This window comes from Culex pipiens, chromosome 1 (assembly GCF_016801865.2).
Source record: "Culex pipiens pallens isolate TS chromosome 1, TS_CPP_V2, whole genome shotgun sequence".
In the NCBI taxonomy this organism is placed as follows: domain Eukaryota; kingdom Metazoa; phylum Arthropoda; class Insecta; order Diptera; family Culicidae; genus Culex; species Culex pipiens.
Window position 1 is genome coordinate 105,681,754 of NC_068937.1, and position 19,270 is coordinate 105,701,023.

General features: G+C 40.1%; 2 protein-coding genes across 3 annotated transcripts in view; one reads left to right on the forward strand and one right to left on the reverse strand.

Moving 5' to 3' along the window:
• The first annotated feature begins 6 nt into the window (after positions 1–6).
• On the forward strand, positions 7–5,251 carry LOC120426684 (L-dopachrome tautomerase yellow-f2-like). The gene is made up of 4 exons (XM_039591458.2): positions 7–576; positions 641–879; positions 939–1,709; positions 4,426–5,251. The coding sequence occupies exons 1-4, from the start codon at positions 462–464 to the stop codon at positions 4,564–4,566; spliced, it is 1,266 nt and encodes a 421-aa protein (XP_039447392.1). The 5' UTR covers positions 7–461; the 3' UTR covers positions 4,567–5,251.
• Positions 5,252–5,268: 17 nt separating this feature from the next.
• LOC120426682 (mucin-19) overlaps positions 5,269–19,270 on the reverse strand; it is a 31,216-nt gene continuing 17,214 nt past the window's right edge. For both annotated transcript variants that reach the window (XM_052706246.1, XM_039591457.1), the window contains exons 3-8: positions 11,125–12,208; positions 8,385–8,574; positions 5,987–7,541; positions 5,765–5,923; positions 5,570–5,704; positions 5,269–5,502 (exon numbers count right to left, since the gene is read on the reverse strand). In XM_052706246.1, the coding sequence (XP_052562206.1) occupies positions 5,422–5,502; positions 5,570–5,704; positions 5,765–5,923; positions 5,987–7,541; positions 8,385–8,574; positions 11,125–12,208 (3,204 nt within the window). In that variant the 3' untranslated portion in view covers positions 5,269–5,421. The remainder of the gene's footprint in view (positions 5,503–5,569; positions 5,705–5,764; positions 5,924–5,986; positions 7,542–8,384; positions 8,575–11,124; positions 12,209–19,270) is intronic.

Here is a 19,270-nt window from a genome sequence, read left to right on the forward strand (position 1 = left end):
TGGCAATGTTGGGGTCATGATATATGATTTTTCATACACGGAAATAAATGAGTTCCCATAATCGTGAACAAGCGTTCATGATATTTGGAACCACGAACAAAGTGTTCGAACGTTTTTGAAAAACGTACCATGCAATCTGAACATTTTGTTCGTTATTCTAAATTTCATGAACGCTCGTGAACTATTTTGCGAACAGATTTTTTTCCGCTTCCAGCTGATTTCTACGTTTTTACCAATCCATGTGGTCTTTACTGTTATCATCATTTGAGAAATTCAACAAGTCTGGTGCGATTAAAGTTTGCAAGCGCGAATTTTCTATAAACAACCAAAAAATAAAGCTTTCTGATAGTGAACGTCACCCAGAGGGCAAATCTTCATTCGAATAAAGCGAATTTCTCGGGACTCAGTTCCTTTCGTGCAATTGACCAGTTCAGACATCCGTTTGAAAGGATCAGAGAGCCATGGGGCTTATGAAGATTATTTTAAATGTGCTACTGTTGGTTAGATTTTGGTGCATCGCTGAAGAGCTGGAACTCGTCTACCAATGGGATCAGTTAAGTTCCGCTGTTAGTTCTGGTTAGTAAACTTTAGACATAAGCTTTTCAAATTTGAGATTAATCGAGTTTTTTTTTCCGTAAAGAGCACAACGAAATTTTGTTCGAGGCTCAGCAGTCTACAACGCAGTACAATGAAACGTTCAACGCTTACGGAAATCTCCCGATGGGTGTCAGTCACCACAAAGGTCGTCTGTTTGTTACAATCCCCCGAAGACGATCCGGAATTCCCGCAACGCTTAACGTGATCAACATGGGAAAGGTTACGGGGGTGAACAACCCGCCTCTATTGGGCTATCCGGACTTTTTGACGAATACCTTGCACGTAAGACTGGTAGAACTCAATGTGAGATAACAGAGGTTAACCTCAAATCATCCCCCTAGCAAGATTACTCGGCCGACCCGAAGCGAATCATTTCAGTGTATCGAACAAAGGTTGACAAATGCGATCGTCTTTGGTTCGTGGACACCGGCTACCTTGAGTATCCGGGAAATCGGCGCCAGGTCCAGCGGCCAGCGCTTTGGGTCATCAATTTGAACACAAACCGTCGGGTGCGTCGGTTCGAGATTCCCAAGGAGATCGTGGAGTTTGGTTACGGAATGCCGAACCTGGAGATCGACGTCGAACCGGGCAAGTGCGACGAGGCTTACGCGTACATTGCAGACTACCAGTGGCAAGGGCTGTACGTGTACGGGTTTGCCGAGGACCGGATGTGGCGCTTCAAGCATAACTTTTTCTCGTTCGAACCACGGTACGGACGGTTTAACATCGCCGGACAGCAGTTTGTGTGGAACGACGGACTGTTCTCGTTGGCTGTGGGAGCCCTGGACAAGGACACCGGAGATCGTCCCGTTTATTTGCACGCGATGGCGGCGATCAGCGAAATTGTTGTGCCGAATAGTGTGCTCAAGAATGAAACTTTAGCGCGATCTGGCGAGGATCATTATGCGGAGCGTTTTAGGCACTTGGGATCGAGAGGTCCGAATACACAAAGTTCGAGTCACGCGTTTGATGAGAAAACGGGAGTCTTGTTTTACGCTGAAGTAAACCGGAATGCGATTGGATGCTGGAACAGTGCGCAGGAATTTCACGCCGAAAACCATGGGATTGTGCACATGGACAATGAGAATATGATTTATCCAGCGGATTTGACGGTAAGAGATAAAATTATACAAGAATTGCCCGGCCTTGCAATTCTTTCTGTTCGCACATTGCAAAGAAGTACGACTGACTGAACCCAAAATTTGCCGAAAATATGAGGTAGAAGTCTAAGGAGTCATCTCTAGGATTTCGCAATTTTTCCGCGATTTTTAAATTTTCATTTTTTGATTTGGATGAAACTTTGTCCATGTATTTTTTATGTCAAAAGAAGTCAATTTGCATCATTTGTTTTTTTTTTTCATGCGAGTCTCCATACAATTTTGAAGGCTGGCCATACAAAATGGGTACGTAAAGTATGAAACACTGTATCTTGAGAAGGGATTTTTTTTCTTCGATTAGGTGTCTTAAGCAAAACGATTCTATCCCATTCCCCAGAATGACTCATTCCCCAGAAATATTTAGGACCTTGAAAAACATGTTATGTTTCCCATTTTTCATAACGCCGTTTAGCATAACATCAAAAAAATCAAATTATTCGCTTTACAGCATTGCCTTGACGTTCTCGATTGCGAGATTCCTACTCGAAACTAGGTGTTCGAAGGCTTGATTGTTGAGGCAATTGCAAACCTCTTTTTACACCTTAGCTTCCATCCACCCCGGGATTCGAACTGACGACCTTTGGATTGTTAGTCCAACTGCATACCAGCGACTCCACCGAGACAGGACCCAGGGAGACGACTCCTACACCTGGACTGAGCTAACGACCTAACCTCTAGGTAAGACCGGGGCCAACATTTACTTCCCTGTCCGACGGAAGGCGTGATCAGACAAATCTCGTCTCGAAAAATGCCACCGGGACCGTCTGGGATCGGACCCAGGCCGACTGGGTGAGAGGCAATCACGCTTACCCCTACACCACGGTTCCCGGCAGCATAACTTAGTTTGGTATAATGACGCATATTGGTCGATTGACAGAATGATATTAAATTTTCAACATTATTTTAATGTTAGAATCGCTTTAACCGTCTACTGCCCAAATTTTTTTTTCGAAATTTTTTATTTTTCTTGTGTCCTTCTTTTGCTCTATGAAAAACTTGACTTCTCTTGTTTTATGTTTTGCTTGATCCATTTTTAGTATTTTAATTTGCATTTATCTTGTTTAGTTTATGTTTGTTTTGGTAGAGTTTGACCTATTCTACCACCTCCTATCATTACATTTTGCCTGCCTAATTTACTAATGTTTTTACAGTAACTTTTTCAATTTTTTGCTTGTTTTTCACTTTTTTTTGCTATAAAATGGCACCATTATCATTTAACCTGTAAAACCTGTAAAAATGCGCTGAAGCATAGTCTGGGACACTACAAAAATTACTGCATACTTCTTTTTACTTGAAATATACGAAACCAAAGTTGACCCCTAAAATAATGACATTTTTTAAAACATTGGAAAAGTCACATTAAACAAGTACAAGTTCTTCTTTCCAATGCTTCTTAAAGATCAAAAATTGATTGAAAAATTGATTTTTGGCGATTTTTTAAATCAAAGCCCGTCTAAAGGCGGGGTTGGGTTGTAGAGGGTTAAATAAAAGTTTAATTTTCCCTTTAAAGTTGACATTTCTCTTCTGTAAAGAAGGGAAAACTATCTTGACTGTCATAACTGCACACAAAAGTTGAAATTTCCCTTTAAGTTGAATTTTGCCTACTTTAAAGAAGGGAAAACTCTCTTTACAAGGAATAACTGCTAAAGGAAAATTTAACCTGTGTCAGTATGCTGCAGTTATCACAAGTCAAGAGAGTTGTCCCTTCTTTAAAGAAGGCAAAAGTCAACTTTAAAGGGAAAATTTAACTTTTGTCAGCAATTATCACAAGTCAAGAGAGCAGTTATCACAATAAAGGCGAAATTTGACTTAAAAACTGATCTCTTTTTGATTAAAGTACATTTATATTAAAAACTAACTTTTCTGGGGAATGGGTCATTCTGGGAAATGAGTTTCTGGAGAATGGATCATTCTGGGGAACGGGATTCTGGGGAATGGGGTAGAACCAATAAAAAAAACGGACTTAAAGTAGCTATAACTTGGAAACGGTACACTAAAAAAAAATGAACTACTTTTCGAATGCAAATTTAATTTTGCTTTAAAAATGATTTTAAATATATTTTTTGTTTCTCAAATTCATATCTCATAAACCAGATCATGCTCCATCACGCAATATGGCTCAAAAGATGTCAAAAATAAGAAAAAATAAACGTAATTTGAGAACATAAAAACCTTAAATAAAAACAATGAGGTTTTTTCCGTGTACCTTTTTTTCTGAAAAGTCACAATCATAACCTACAACTTTGGGAAATGCAAATCGATCAGAAAATCACTTCTCACGATACAGAATTTCATACATTTATATACCCAATATACCCATTCTGCAAGACCAGCCCCCAAAATTTTCTGAAGGCTTGTATGGAAAAATCAATGATGCTCAATCAATTGCTTCTTTTGACATAGGGAGTGCATGGACAATGTTTCATGCAAATCAAAAAAAAAAAAAAGAAGGGATAAGGTAATACAATTATCTTTCGTACGGATTAACCTTCGTTGACAAATTCAATTCATGACTATTATTTTTATTTTTTATCAAGAAAAATTTTAAACTAAATTACAGTACTCTCTCATCAGCCCAAATATTGACTGTAGCTTGTGCTGATGTGAGAATTGATGGGTTACGAAATGTTAAGATCAGTTTTTGAAAGCAAACATTTTTTTTTTTTTTCAGATCGACAACGACAGTGTCCTGTGGGTCATCTCGAACCGGCTTCCGATTTGGATCTACTCCAAGCTCAACACAACCGATTTCAACTACCGCATCTGGCGCCAATCCACGGAAAAGTCCATCGTCGGAACGATTTGCGCATAACGCGCAGGGGCCTTCTTTCAAATTCATATCACATAAAACGTGCCTGGTGTAATGAGTCAGAAGAGTTTAGTTTATATTCAGTACAGACTTTTAAGAAGAAATTTCTCTAAAAAAATTCTACGCGCTCACAATAAGTGTGATTTTGTTTGAGATGTATCCGGCTATCTGTGGCTAGTTTTCCTCTAAACGTTGTTCGTAAAATGATCTAGTATAAAAATATGGGTTGCTCTAGGGGTGTGTTTTGTTACTTATGCATTGAAAATTGAATATTATTTCTACTCGTTTGTCACAAAATACTTTCGCCAGATTTGATATATGTATGATGGTTGGCTCCACATAGTACGTATAGTTTTTTCGACAATTTTTTACAGCGACTATTGATAGGAAAGTAGTAAATTTTGCACTTACCTTGGAAACGACGCTGGTTGAATCCATCCAAAGTGATCAGTACTTGCTTATTAGAATCTATGTATATTCACCGTTTACTAGTACAGCCTTTCGAGTTTCTTTGATTTGTATTGTAATTAGTTAATGTGCCTAAAAATCATTCCTATTTGAGAGTTCACGGGCCGATAAAATCGATATAATTTTGAAATAATTCGTTTTGTCTAAAATTGTTGCTAAATTCTTCGCACGCTGCCAGGTTGCACATAATCCGGAGAAAATATATGCGTCTAAAACAATACTTTTTTTTCCTATATATCTCGTTCGACACGACCAAAAATATCACACGCTAGACATTATAGGTTCAGAACTCCGCGTTCACGCGCCGGCGTATGGAATGTGTGTAATAAATACTATCAACATCGTTTTGCAATCACTGTTTTCTGTTTGTTTTTACACCCGCACACATCTCTATTGCACAATAAAGTCTTTGTGGCCACGGAGCGATTTCAGTTGCTTCTTCAGTTTCGTTACCAAATCAGCGGGTTGAACCTGGCGGGATCAAATTGAAGGAGAGTAAAATTTGAATCGATCAAAACAGTTTTTGAAGAACCCTTACCAAAATCGAAATGTCCCGGCCAACGGCGTTCAACCGGTCACGAATTTCGTTCTCCTTGAAGAACAAGTTTAGCGGGCGTCCGTTGATTTCCGTCAGGACCCAGAACGTCAGCGAGAGGCCGTCGCACGATTTAGCCTGCGAAGCGGGTGTGTTAAAAATTTGAAGATTTTTTTTAGCTTGAGAGGGAAGACAAACCTTTGGCGGCAAACCGTGCCTGGCGGCCAAGCTGTTGGGCACCACGTCCACAATGGTGGACGTGTTGCCGTCCCGAATCAGTCCCAAGCACTGTCCGTCCAGCTCGCGTCGAATGGCGTAAACTCGACCGAAGGGAACCCTCCGGATGATCAATTCCACCTGTTAAAAAAAATACATCGGTTATCGTCTGCCAAGTCGCGACTTGAAATCAACCCGACTTACAAACAGTCCCGGCGCGCCACGAATCGTTTTGTGCGCCTCTGCCGCACTGGTGATGGCCACTCCGGCGACCGATATCAGCTGGTCGCCGATGTGGAGCGCGTTGTACAGCACCGGATGTTCCTTCTGCTTCCAGCCGGCAACCCAAACGGCGCCGAACGCGTCCACCAGCCCGATCGAGTTGACGCAGTCCTTGCGACGCAGCTGCAACCGGACCCCACCCGGGTGCATCATTTCCCGACGCAGCTGCATAACCTGTTGCTCCCGCAGTGTCATCTTTCGGTTGCTCGGAGCTCCTCCGGGATCCAGCTGGCTGATAAGTTGGTGATGTGGTCGAAACGGTTGCGGAGGGGACTGCAGTCGGGAAGCTAACGCTCCGTTTTGCCGTACCCGCATTACCGGATTCCCGGACGTCTCGGGCTGGGCATCGGACGTGGACGAACTCCGGCGGCGCTGTTCGTTGACTTCGTTGCGAACTTTCTCAGCCGAGTGGTTCACGGCGGCTGCCTGACGCCCTCGGGCAGCGAGGTCCCGCCCACTGGTCACAACCGCGTTAGTTGATCTGCTGATCACCATTTCGGTTAGTCCTCGCTGCAGCATTGGCCGCTGAGGTTGCGGCGTGTAAATGTTCTTGTCCACAGCGGCACGTTTTGAAGGACTCACATGGGTGGCGGGAACTGCCGGACTACTCGCCGACGAAAGAATCCCTACCTTCGCACTTGACCCACTGGACTGTCCGTTCGTTTGAGGAGCCTGATCTTCCGACTGATTTTCCTTGTTTCCTTGTCCGTTGCGGAGGTTTTTGACTCGATTCAATTGAATTTCGGAATGACTAGATGAACGTTGCTGTTTGCTAAGTAGCATGACCTTGCTCTTGTTCAGCTTGGAGGCCACGGAACTGCCCGAGGACGTCGGTGGCGACTGCAAACTCATCGGTTGGTCCAGGTTTCCCACCTGGATGGGCGACGAAAGCAAAAACACTTGCTCATAGTGTTGATGCTGCTGATGGGGAGGCGTTTTGGGTCTATCACAAGAGTTTACCGCAATCTGGGTAACGCCAAAGTTGCTGCTGTCTGACTTGATTGGCGTCGAAGAGGTCGCCACCGTGGCAATGACGGTGGACTGTACCGCCGGAATCGACGCTGTGGTTATTATGACGTTACTTCCACCGCTGGCATTGCTTCCGTTGACCAAATTGGGTACAGTTACGGTGGTGATCTGTCGGTCGTTGATGGACGCGATAATCGAAGGCTCCTGGTCTGGAAGCAGCGGATGATGATCGTACTCAATGTTGGACGGAATTATTTGCACGTTACTTTTGTAGTTGTCATTGCTCAGGTCGTCAATGATGTTATTATTATTGTTCGAAAGTTTCGTCTTGGCCGTCGTCACACGGTGCTTTACCTTCGGAGAACACAGCACGGATTTCGACGGGGATGCGTTGGGCGTTTCCGTGGTCCCATTCGAAACTTGGATGATGGTGACATTTGCAGACGATTCGCTCGACTTGTGTGGTGATTTCCGACGAGTCTTTTTGGTATCGTTACGATGTCCATTTCTGCAAATAAGAATGCAAATATTAATATTCATATTGCTAAATGACACTCATGGCGCAGCAGAAACTTCACATCATACCATGTGGGTATGATGCGAACACGTCTGCTAGAGGCTGGGCCCGGAAATCCAATTTTGAAACTACTTCTGGCGGTATTCCGGTTGGGGCTGTTGCGAGACTGCTTTTTTGCTGTATCTTTATTCTGCTTGTGTTTTTATCTATACTCTTTCGCGCTGCTGTGCCAGACTCTATTTAAACGCAACACAGTATAATTTGTCATGCATAGAGTCTCATATGGAAGAGCATTTTTTTTGTTAGGGTGGCACATGACAGTGAAACGATTGAAATTTATGACAAAAGTAACTAATTTCTGTTAAAACTTTTTTCATGTTTCTTTAACTATGTTTGTGTTCCAGGAACAACTTTTCCAAAGGATTTTTACAGAAGCAAATTTCAGAAAATGTCATTTAAAATTCGTGAAAGATGCAAACAATGGCGTCTATGCTAAGTGGCTGTACAGAGTGTCGGAGTAAAAAATGAACGAATTGTTCACCTGGCGCTTGCGGGTACACGGAGAAAAATCGGATCACAAAAATGTGAACAAGCGTTCATATAATTCCAAAAGTAGTATACATAATTTGTATCATTTGGAATTTTTGCTTGATTAATTGAATTAGATGTTAATTGAGCAACTTGAGTATTTTTAGAAACCGGATCAAAAAAGGAAAAATAGTAAATTTGAAACTGACAAACAAGTAATGATACAAGAAACGAAAAAGATTAAAACATCAAAAACCCTATCATTACCACTCTATCCAGCTTGCTGGCTAATCCCCGCACACTCACCTAGTTTTGGGGGACGACCCGTTCGTATTCTCCAGCGGCGAGGACTGAGAGGTTGCTACCGCTGCTGATAATAACGATGATTCATTGGCACAGCTCTCCAGCAACCCTCCAGTAGCAGGACCGTTGGAAGTGCTCCCTCGACTTCGGTTGCTGCTCGTGGTGCTGGTGTTGCTACTGCTGCTGGCGTCAGCTGAAATTGAACACGAAAGCACAAGGGGGTAGGGGTGGGAAGGGGGAAACACACGAAATTATTGAATCAAATTTAATATAACATACTAGGCAGGCAACACTCGTTGAGTGAGAGAGAACCAGTCAGTCGCACGGGGGTGTGGGGCAACAACAGAAAAAAAACGCTAGCAGGAAAGTGGTGAAATTGAAAGTTTTTCGTCGTTTGAGCGTTCTTTATGCCCGGTCGTTCCGTGTGCGCTGTCGGTCGGTCCACACGGTATATGGAGTAGAGGCTTTAACAAGGGGACCTCGCCCGCAGCTGTGATTGCAACCTGAACGACGACGACGGGTGGGCGTCGAACTTTTGCAAAAGCATGCAAAAAAGATTAAAGTGGTTTGCTTTAAAAGGATATCGGTGACTCACATCACGGGAAGATCTAATCAACTTGGGGTAATATCGTTCCAGCTGTGATTTATTCGATTGTATGACAAATTCAAGAGTCTCGTTCTGCCACAGGTTGAACGTCAGAATGGGGATTTTTATGGGAAGCTTTCTTTAATCAGCCTTTTAAAACAGCGCCTTCGCATATTTCATTCTCCAAAATTTCAATTCATGACCTTTATCACACAAAATTTGTTTTTGTATGAAAACTCCGTACTCGAACTCGACTCATTTCAACGAATCATCTCTGCGGTAAACTTGACGCAGCAGGCCTGGCCGCTTTAACGTCTGTGATGTCTTAATGTATTCTAATGCAATAAATACAATATCTAAGAATTCATGTAAATTATCTTCTAATATCTAGCTTATTCAAGTTGATTTTTGATTTATCAAGTTTTCAGAATTTAAATGTATTTGTTTAAAGCTTGTTAAGGCCTTTGAAAATATTATTTTAAGTTTTTGCCCCTCTCCATTCAAAATTTCCCCAAAAATCTGCAGGCAAAAAAATATGACTAAAGCTATTCAGAAAACACTGAATAACGCCTAATTACGCATTTCCAATCAAATAATGACTATCCAATAATAAAAAAAATATATTTTTTTGGGAAGCACGGATCGATAAAGGACGTAAAACTTAGGGAAAAACATATTTTCATAACTTCATTGATGTTTTGCTATTATTTGATACAAGCATAACTGTAGGCATTTAGCTTCGAAATTTCGAAAATCAAGCTTTAATTTTGAAATTAAGTTTTTTTTTGCAAAAAAAAACTGTTCGAGGAAAACAATGCAAAACAGTCGTTGCGTGTTTGTAAACAAAGAGTGCAAGATGTAAACATCCTCTAGCGTTATCAGGGCACACTCTTTGTTTATAAACCCACAACGGCCCTTTTGTATTGTTTTGCTAGTATTGTCAAACTCAGGTTGAATTTTTTTTAATAATAAGGCCGTTCCTAATTAGATAAAAACAGTGAAATCAACCTTGTTAAGTGCCAATAACAATTTGAGTGCAATTATTTGAATAAATAAATAAAAATAAAACGGTAAAACATCACAAATTCCGAAAATTTGAATTCATTCAGCCTGTGACAAATTGCTTTGAAATACCTACAATTTGAAAAATGGTATTTAACAGAGAATAACCATCGAACATTGTTTTACTTAGTTGCAAATTTACCAACAATACCGGCACAACATATTCACATCCATTCGCTGCTTGGGGGAGTCATTGCGGTCTCCCGCACACAATTATATCCACATGAATGAATAGACTATGTTCTGCGACCACAGCCAGCCCAGAAGCAATTTGTACGCGAAACAAACGAACGAGAGAAAGAGGCGACATTCATTCACACCACAGTTAAGCTTGCAGCAATTCAAAAGCCGTTATCCTAAGCCGCTTGTGCTTGGGGGCTGCGAGATTTATGCCCGTGTCCATCCGTCTCATTAAACAGTCATAAATTTGTACGCGAGCACTTGTCGTCACCGGGCATTTGTCCTTCGTGTGCGACATCACCCCCCCTTAACACTGCTGGACTATTGTTGAAAGTCGCGTCAAGTGTTGCTGTAGTTGGTAAACTGACTTGAAGCGAGTTTTCTGTACAATTATTGCACCAACGCTGCGGAACAATGCAGTGTGTGTAAAATTTGAATATTTCATGCCATTGTGGGCTGGTTGTTGTAATGGAAATTGATGGATTTTCAAGCAATATTGGGAATAACATCCGTTTGTGACACTGCGATAATTGTATGTCTAATGTTCTGAATCACACAAGCAAACAGAAATTATTGAACATCTGGAATGCAGAAAAACCTAGGTGGCTGACTAATTTGGGGGGGCGATGTATTTGGGTTACTTTCTCAGCAAAAAACGATGTTTGAGTCACGAGCCTTGAGTATCTCACAGCAATGATATTGGCAAAACTTCCGGATTGTTTAAATATCAGTTTCACAAGAATTGCTAACCTTCAATCCGCATGAATCATCCAATTTTGCCATTCTTCGCCAATAAAAACACGGCATAAAAATTTCTCCCCGCTCAACGTAGACTCGGTTTCTCTCGTTTAATATTTATAACATTCTTGATCTTAATTGAACTTAATTAAATCGTTGTTGGAATTGAAAACTCACCATCTTCATCACTCCCACTGCTACTGCTGCTGTTGCTGCTGCTGCTATTGCTACTACCGCTGCTGCTATCCGCTCTGACATCGACCAACACTTTTTTGTCACTGGTGGAACGCTTCAGGGACGTTGTCCCCGGATCGGCCAACACGTTGGTAACGAAGGTCGTGGCCAACGAAGATGACGCGGACGAAGCTGCCCCATTGGAGTGGTTGAAGCCGTTCTCCTTGGTCGTCAACTTCTGAGGTTTGGGCAGATTCGACCCACTTCCGGAAGGACCCCCGTTGGCGGACGTTGGTGGCGGTGATGACAGCGGACTACTGCTCGATATGAACCGCTTGATGAGGTCGTTTGAGTAATCGTCCAAACTGCCCGAGTCGGACAGATCCGATGCGAGTGATATGGCGTCGAAGAGATACTGACTACTGATGTGCTGATTGTTTATGCTGCTGACAGCTTGCAGCGGGTTGGTAAGCAGGTTCATTAAGTTCTGAGTGGAGGTGTTCGACATGGCCACCTGGGGACCGCTAGAGTTGGTGGTGGTCGTCAGCGGTGTCGCATTAGACGCACTTGCTGTCGGAGTTGCCGTCGTTGGCACAGCTGTTGTTGCCGTTGTGACCATAGCTGTTGCGGGAGGTGTGTGATGCTGGGAGGAGGCCAAATTTGATAGCGGTTGAATCCGTTCTATTCCAGGAACGATGGCCGCTGGAACGGGTGGTGTGGCCGGCAGGGGAGAGGTCGGATCTCTCGTCGGTGCCAACGGCGGTTTTATCTCCGGTAACTTGGAGTAGAGATTCTCCTTCGGAGAGAGCAATTTCATTTCCCGGAGTTTCGAGCGAAGGGATTCCACCCATTCCTGCATGCACTCCCAAGTGTTGGCGTTGAAGCGGGCCACCTCGGTGCTCAGCGTTATCACAAATTCAAACTCCTGCTCGACGGACACCAGGGCGTGCGAGACATGCTGAACGGTCTGCAGCGACAGGGACCACTCCGGACTGTGCGACGGAGCCTGCCGCGGGTCCAGATAACCCTCGAGAAACGCCTCGCAGTCATCGTGGACGCAGAACACGACCCAGTAACGGTCCGCCTTCTGAAAGAGAGGGAGATAAAGGAATAATTAGCATTTGTTCTAGTATATTATGTGAATAACGAAAGTAACAAAAGCAATGTTGTTGCGTGTATCTAAAACATCACAACATCCAAAAACAATTTTAAACTTGTTCGACAAATGTGCTGCACATGTTTTCACTTGCAGGCAGCTCCTCTCTACGAACCACCACGTGGGTGCGTTTTCGTAATTACTATTATGATTGAAATTCTCTTTCGTTTGACTCGATTTCAGTCCGTGTTTTTTTTTCTCTCTCTCTTTTTTGTTGTTTTCCCTTATCGAGCACAGCAGAAGAGATCATGAAACGAGCGATAATTATAATAACGCGGGGGTATAAGGAAAAAAATGCTGTGAATATGCCGGTCCCGATATAATCGATTGCGCGCGTTTTATTTTTTTGCTTTTTTGCCCGAAAACGCCGTGTATACGTAATAAGTACGATCATAGGTACGATGGAGCAAACACTTTAAATTGAATTACGAAAAAAATATCGCTTTACGGAACCGGGTAACTACCTAACTTGAATTAAATACAAGATTTAAAGTAACCTATCCGAAAGCTACTCTTATCTCGTTTTTTTATTTTATAGTTTCTTAGAAAAAGTCGGATATAACATTTTAAAATGGCTGTATCTCGAGAACTACATCAGCAAACCTTCCGAAAATTTGCCCACAGATACTTGACAGTCATATGAAGCAAAACCCATCATTGTCTTGAAATGCATATTCTTTGAAATGCTCAAATTGTATAATTTGTTTTAGTTTTCTTATTGAAAATCGGATGAAACATCTTAAAAGGGCTGTATCTCGAAAACTACATCAGCGAATGTTTCCATTTTTTGCTCAAAGATGCGTTATGGTGTAAGGAATCGATAGACACTTAAATCTCCGTTTGCATTTTTTTTTTTTTTCATAATAACGGTATTTTGAGCACCGTGAAACCGTAACTTGGAGCACAAAATCTTTATGTTTTTCAATTGTTAGAGCAATTCCAGCTCAAATCAGGAATTTTTCGGATACTTTTGTACCCGACCCTCTTCGATATCAATGAAACTTTGTAGACATGTTATCCTAGGCTTATATAAGCCATTTTTGTGTATATGGAACCAGTTGAACTCAAAAATGACTTTTGAGAAGGGCGATTGCTTTTCAAATATTTTTGTATTTCGTAATTTAAAAATAACTGTATCTCGAAGCCGTAGCATCGTATCAAAAAGTGGCCAAAGAAAAACTTGTTTTTGGCCATTTCTATATGACAGACTTGATTTTTCAGTCTCGTGAATATTTTTACCGGAAAATTCGTCCAATTTCTCATACCATTGTCTTTCACCCGATTCCGTAGGAAGGTTAAGGACGCCACAAAGATCCCCAAATTCAATTTCAATCTTGAGATATTCAACAAAAACGGGAGAAACTCCGAACCTTGTTGTCACTTTTCATATGAAAGAAGTTTCGTGCTGATCGTGCTATCTTAACACACCCTGAAAAAAGCTGCAAGTGCGACAACTAGCCAAAGGGAATTTTGTCAGAACGCGTTTGACACACGTACCTGCCCGACTACTGGTACAATATCAATTGTAACTCGGGACCCCGATAGCCAAATTCAACCAAACTTCGTGACACTGCACAGAATGGACATTTGTCTATACAAAACAACCATCCCACTTTATTAGTTACTAATAATTGTCCCACCAAGTATTTTCATTCACGGAATCAATAGTTTTACGAACAATTGTGTGTTGTTCAGCAAAAGGATTGCAGACAAGAGTAATAAACTGCTCACTGGGGTGATTAGGGACATACAAGGGACAATTTTGCAACTTAATACGAGTCTAGTTTTTATATAGCGTCAAAAGTGGTTTGATTTCAATAAAAATTAAAAAAATCCTCGACACTTGAATTTCTGTCTAAGTGATTTCTCAGTGAAACGTTTTTTGAAGAGATTTTTTTACGTTTTTTGATGAATTGTTAAGTTTTCATTTTATTGGTTTCTTTCAAACTCTAAAATAATTCAAATTTATTGTTTGTTGCTACACTAGTGCAGAGAGCACGAAATAATTTATTAATTTAAAACAGATGCTCACTCCACCTTTTGTTTTGCTCTGCATTTACAATTACAAATTGGCAAATGTGCATCTCACGTGTGCAAAGCACACAGACAAATTTTGGAACGTGCCTAGCTCGGCACGCGTAGCATTTCCATGCTAGATCTACTTACACGCTCTCCATAGGTCTAGGAGAGCTTTGGACCGTAAAACGACCATTAAGCAGGGACGACCACAAGCTATACAACAATGGCAGACGACGAACTCGGTGTATGCGTGCATAGCATTAAGGTGAGCCAGCTGGCCGGTTTGGTGACTTGGTCTTGTTGACATAAAGACGGCGGAGACCTTGGACAAATTCGCCATAAATTCACACAGCCGAATAACATGATAAATTTGCTGCGCTGCTGTGAGCAGATTGAGAATCAGTCGACCGATATACCCATAACCAGTTAGCTCCACTGCTGACACGACATCAGTCAGTCTGTGTACTAACTCACTTGAACTACACAGCCACGGATACCGTAAACTGGAGTCACTTGTTTTGTTTTATCATATTTTGGTAGTCTTGGACATGGAGTTAATAAACTCCTTGACATCCTTGTAACATGCAAAAATGTGAAAGTTACCTTATGATACGGTACACCTGCAAGTGCAGCAAGATGCCGCGTATAGTTCAGCCAGCCCATTATATTGCGTTGTTTAGAGGTATAGAGCAGCTGTCTACCGACGACACAACGGTCGGCAGTGCAGCAGTATAAGGGTCTCTCCTACATTGAACAGCCGGGGTAGGTAACCATGCCCAGAAAACTCGTCCAGCCAGAGCATATACACAACGGTGTCGGGTGGTGGAGGCTCTGAAGGTCAGGAGAAATACCAACCCAAACGGCTCCGACCGCCGTACTTCACCGACGTAGAAAATGAAAGCGACTTTTTCGAAACCTTCTGATGGATTGATAGAGCCTGGCGAGGAGGAGTGTGTCTTGCCTGCATGCGCCGCGTGGCGGAGGTTAAGCCGAGCAGTCGTCAAACGAACCATGCCTAAAAGGTGGTCGCGCGTGGTGTAAGATTTAGTGGGTTGCAATTTAGCAATGCGCTCCGGATTGTAGAAATTAAAAACTGAAAAGCTTAAAATGATTGACACTAAGGACGAACTATCAGCTAAAAGCAGGAAATTAGCTTTGAAATCGGAACAATCACTGATGTGTAACTGAATTACTCAACATTTTTATACTGATGAGACACTTTCAATAAATCATGGTTCAAACAAAATACGGAAAATAAATTAGTTATTTATGAAAGTGATGGTAAACTATCAAGAATATAAATCAAAATGTGTATTTTTAATCAAATGGCGCACTAACGAGCTTTTTCAATTTATCAATTCAATTTATTCAATTTTATCTTTAAAACTACAGCAGGGTGGCCACCTCGGGAAAAAACCGGGAAAACCGGGAATTTATTCCACCGGGAGAAAACCGGGAAAAACTCGGGAATTCCACTAACCAACCGGGAAAATATTTTAAGTTTAGTTAAAATTCGACAAATTCCTCTTAAATGACTTCAACGTATACTTTTCTCTATCAGAATATTATTCTAGTTTTTCTTAATGAAGAATTCGGGAAAATAATGTTTAAATTTGTGTAATAGACTCAAGCTACTAGGCTTTGGTTGTTTTTTTGGTTCTGTTGAGTATCCATGATATATTTCTTTCACGAGGGGGGAGAAGCAACTACGATTACCACTACACCACTGGACCCGGTTTAAAAAACAAATGTTTGATAAGCTGCAATTTTACCGATCAAGTTCGCGTGTCAATAGAAAATTTACTCAGCGCTATGATTTTTGAAGTCTTATTTCAATAAGTATTGAATTTCATAAACACAATAAACAATTTATTTTTATTTTATTATGTATTTCAATATCAACTTAAGGGTGCACAGCAGCCAAGGAAGTTGTTGTCTTTTTATTCCAACATTGTCAAACTTACGGATTTAACCCTTCAACAATATGATTGTAAAAAGAGTCAAAATCAGCTTTATTTTTTTGTAGACAGTAACTTTAGGGAATAAATAACCGATAGTTCCCATAATTTCGAAGATACTAAAATTATCGTACCGAAAATCTTGGTGCAAAAAGCTTAGCTTGATGTGCGCCGTTAAAAATAAGAATACAGTTCAGACTCGATTATCCGAAGGCCTCGGAAAAAAATAAAAATATAAATATTGAAATAAAAAGCCACAGTTTCAACATTTGCATAAAAAAGTGTTTTAAAATGCATTTTACTCTAGTTCAGTTGTTTGGCAATCATTAGTTTTCAAAAAATGTAAGATTTGACGAAAACAAAAATTTTTGCGAAAAAAAATAATTAACACCGAAAATTTTCAAAAATTTAAATGATTTTTAAATCAACCCAAATATGCTAAAAATGATTCTGAACGCAGGTGAATGGATCTAAAATTGATTTCAGTTGATTCCACTTAAATTTTCATTATAATTTTGTAGTTTAAAAAAACATTTTTTTTGCCCCCTGATTTTTCCGGCCTATTTTGAAGGGGGGCCGGGGGGGGGACAAAAACTTTAAATAAAATTTGTATCAGCCTAAACTACTTTAAAATGATTTAGAATTATGAAATCCAAGATGGCGGCCAAAATGGCTGAAATGAAATATTGAAAAAATGCATTTTTCAATTTAATAGGCAATCAACCATTCAACAGTGACTAAAATTAAGTCGCAGAACTCGAATTTGATGTTAAATGTAAGAAAATAAAAAAATACGAATTGTTTTTTATTGTTCAAACCTTCGGATAATCGAGACGGACTGTTTACAATTTTTACTGTAAAACATTTGGTGGAATTTCAAAAAACTGTTTTCAGTAGTATTTTATAAGAATTATTAAGGACAAATTGCTATGAAACTTTGTGTTTGTGTTTTTAAATCAGATTTGAGTACTTTTGTATTATTTTAAAATATTGGAAATATTTGGTATTAAAGATATTTTTATAAAGTTATTTTGGTATCTTTAAACAGTTAAATGCCTATCAAATTTTGTTCAAATTCAGAACATTTGAAAAAAATATCTTTCTTTTAATTTAAATTTTAAATAAAATTTTGACTGTTTCGGTTGTGTTGTTCATAAAATCGCCGCACAGTAAATTGATTTTTTACCATTCTGTGTTACTCAAAAATTTATTCAATTCAATTCAATTCGGTTTTATTTGTGAATAATCCAAGTTACAATGAGTTCATTTAGGTATATAACAGAGTTTTGGTGTTCCTTTCAGCTGTGTTTTACATCGTAATTCAATCGAAAAATTATTACTTATAACTATGGAATTGACAAGAGTAAGAAAAAGTTTTCAAAAAACTTACAGACTCAAAAATTTAAAAACATCCAAACATGTTTATTTTTTTCTTTTTTTCAATAAATTTGTCACGGCTCATACAAAGGATGTATCTAGAATTATGTTTATGTTTCCGCGATCTGGGAGTCGCGATGAGGGGTTGAAGTACAGGGGTTTTTTGGACAGTTACATTTTTTCTAGAAATCATCCCATCAATACCTAAATCCTTGCCGAAGATACTAAATCGATCAGCAAAAATTGTTTTAAGGCAGCGATTCTCAACGGGGGTACCGGGCCTACTTGATTTACACGGCAGGGGGTACCAGTTTAGAATAAGGTTGAGAATCTCAAATTGAAGGTACCGATTGTTAAAATATATGGCACTTTTTCTCTGGAAGAATCATTCTTCTTCAATTTACAAAAGCTTTTCAAAGAAAACTGAAGAGTATTTTCATAAATGTTGTTGTCTTTTGCAAATCTTTTCTACCCATACTCATACCCAACATTGTAAATGCTATTTCCTGGTTTCCAGTAATAATTTATGTAATTCTTAAATTTAATACAAAACGATTTTTTATTGATTTTAAGTTAAGAAAAATTGTGGAGCATGGAGATGAAAAATCACAAGCATTATGGAAATTAAGGATTTGGACTAAAAACTGTTAAAAACGGCTTCTTACTTTTTGAACTCAATTTTGAAAGCTTTCTTGAGAAATTAAAATATTGAACCAAATGTATACGTTGTGTATGCGTTCAAAAAGTATTTTGATACTAACGTCAGTCTATAAAAATACATTGTAATTTGATTTAAAACTAGGAAAAAATCCTTTTGGCCTCGGGAGAAAACCGGGAAAAAACCGGGAAATTGAAAATCCAAATCTGGTGGTCACCCTGAACTACAGGAACTTTTAATAAAATTTTTGAATTGACCCCCATAGTACTGGGTACAAAATAATTTGCATCAAAGTTTGTCTTTTTTACAATCATTTTTTTGCAGGATTGTGTCCGTAAGTTTGACGCTTATCGAATAAGAAGATAACAGCTTCCTTGGTTGCTGTGTACACCCTTCGCAAAAACTTATAGGTGAATATAGTTTACAAAACATAATCTGTTGAAAATAGGTTTTATTTCTTCTACCATGTACGTTACATCGAACTGCTTTGTAGACTAATGTTGCAGCTTGATCTTTCTTATGCTCGCAAGAAATTTTCATTCAGCAAGAAGTACAGCAAATTGTCTAGGTCACACACTTTGTGTTGAACCGGTCGTTGGAATTTTGTTTGTACTACGTCTTAGAGCTTTTTAGGGTGATCTTTTTTTGTCTAGTTATTATCACACTGTTGTTGCCTTTGATTTCAATTGTACGCAGGTCACAGATTGTTACAACAAACTAGTTGAAAGTCTGATCACCCTAAGCTTGCTTCTACTATTAAAGTGTAATTGTCTTTTTCACACCACTCGCAGATACAGCCAGGCACACTCTCATTTGATTCGCCGTGTAAACCCCAAAGTAAAAAAAAAATCTCGACAAAAGCAGATAAATACGACCAACAATGCCGGCTAAACATGATTTATGCATAGCACCATGAACTAACCCCATGTGCACCGTGGCAGCTCAGCTCCGCGTATTACGGTACTCGCGCGACCGTTCGCA

What these genes read in the sequence shown, in the direction of transcription:
- LOC120426684 (XM_039591458.2), top strand. Translation starts at nt 462, where the DNA reads ATGGGGCTTATGAAGATTATTTTAAATGTGCTACTGTTGGTTAGATTT. An exon ending in AAGTTCCGCTGTTAGTTCTG is followed by an intron (nt 577 to 640) that starts GTTAGTAAACTT and finishes TTTTCCGTAAAG; the next exon opens with AGCACAACGAAATTTTGTTC. An exon ending in TTTATCCAGCGGATTTGACG is followed by an intron (nt 1,710 to 4,425) that starts GTAAGAGATAAA and finishes TTTTTTTTTCAG; the next exon opens with ATCGACAACGACAGTGTCCT.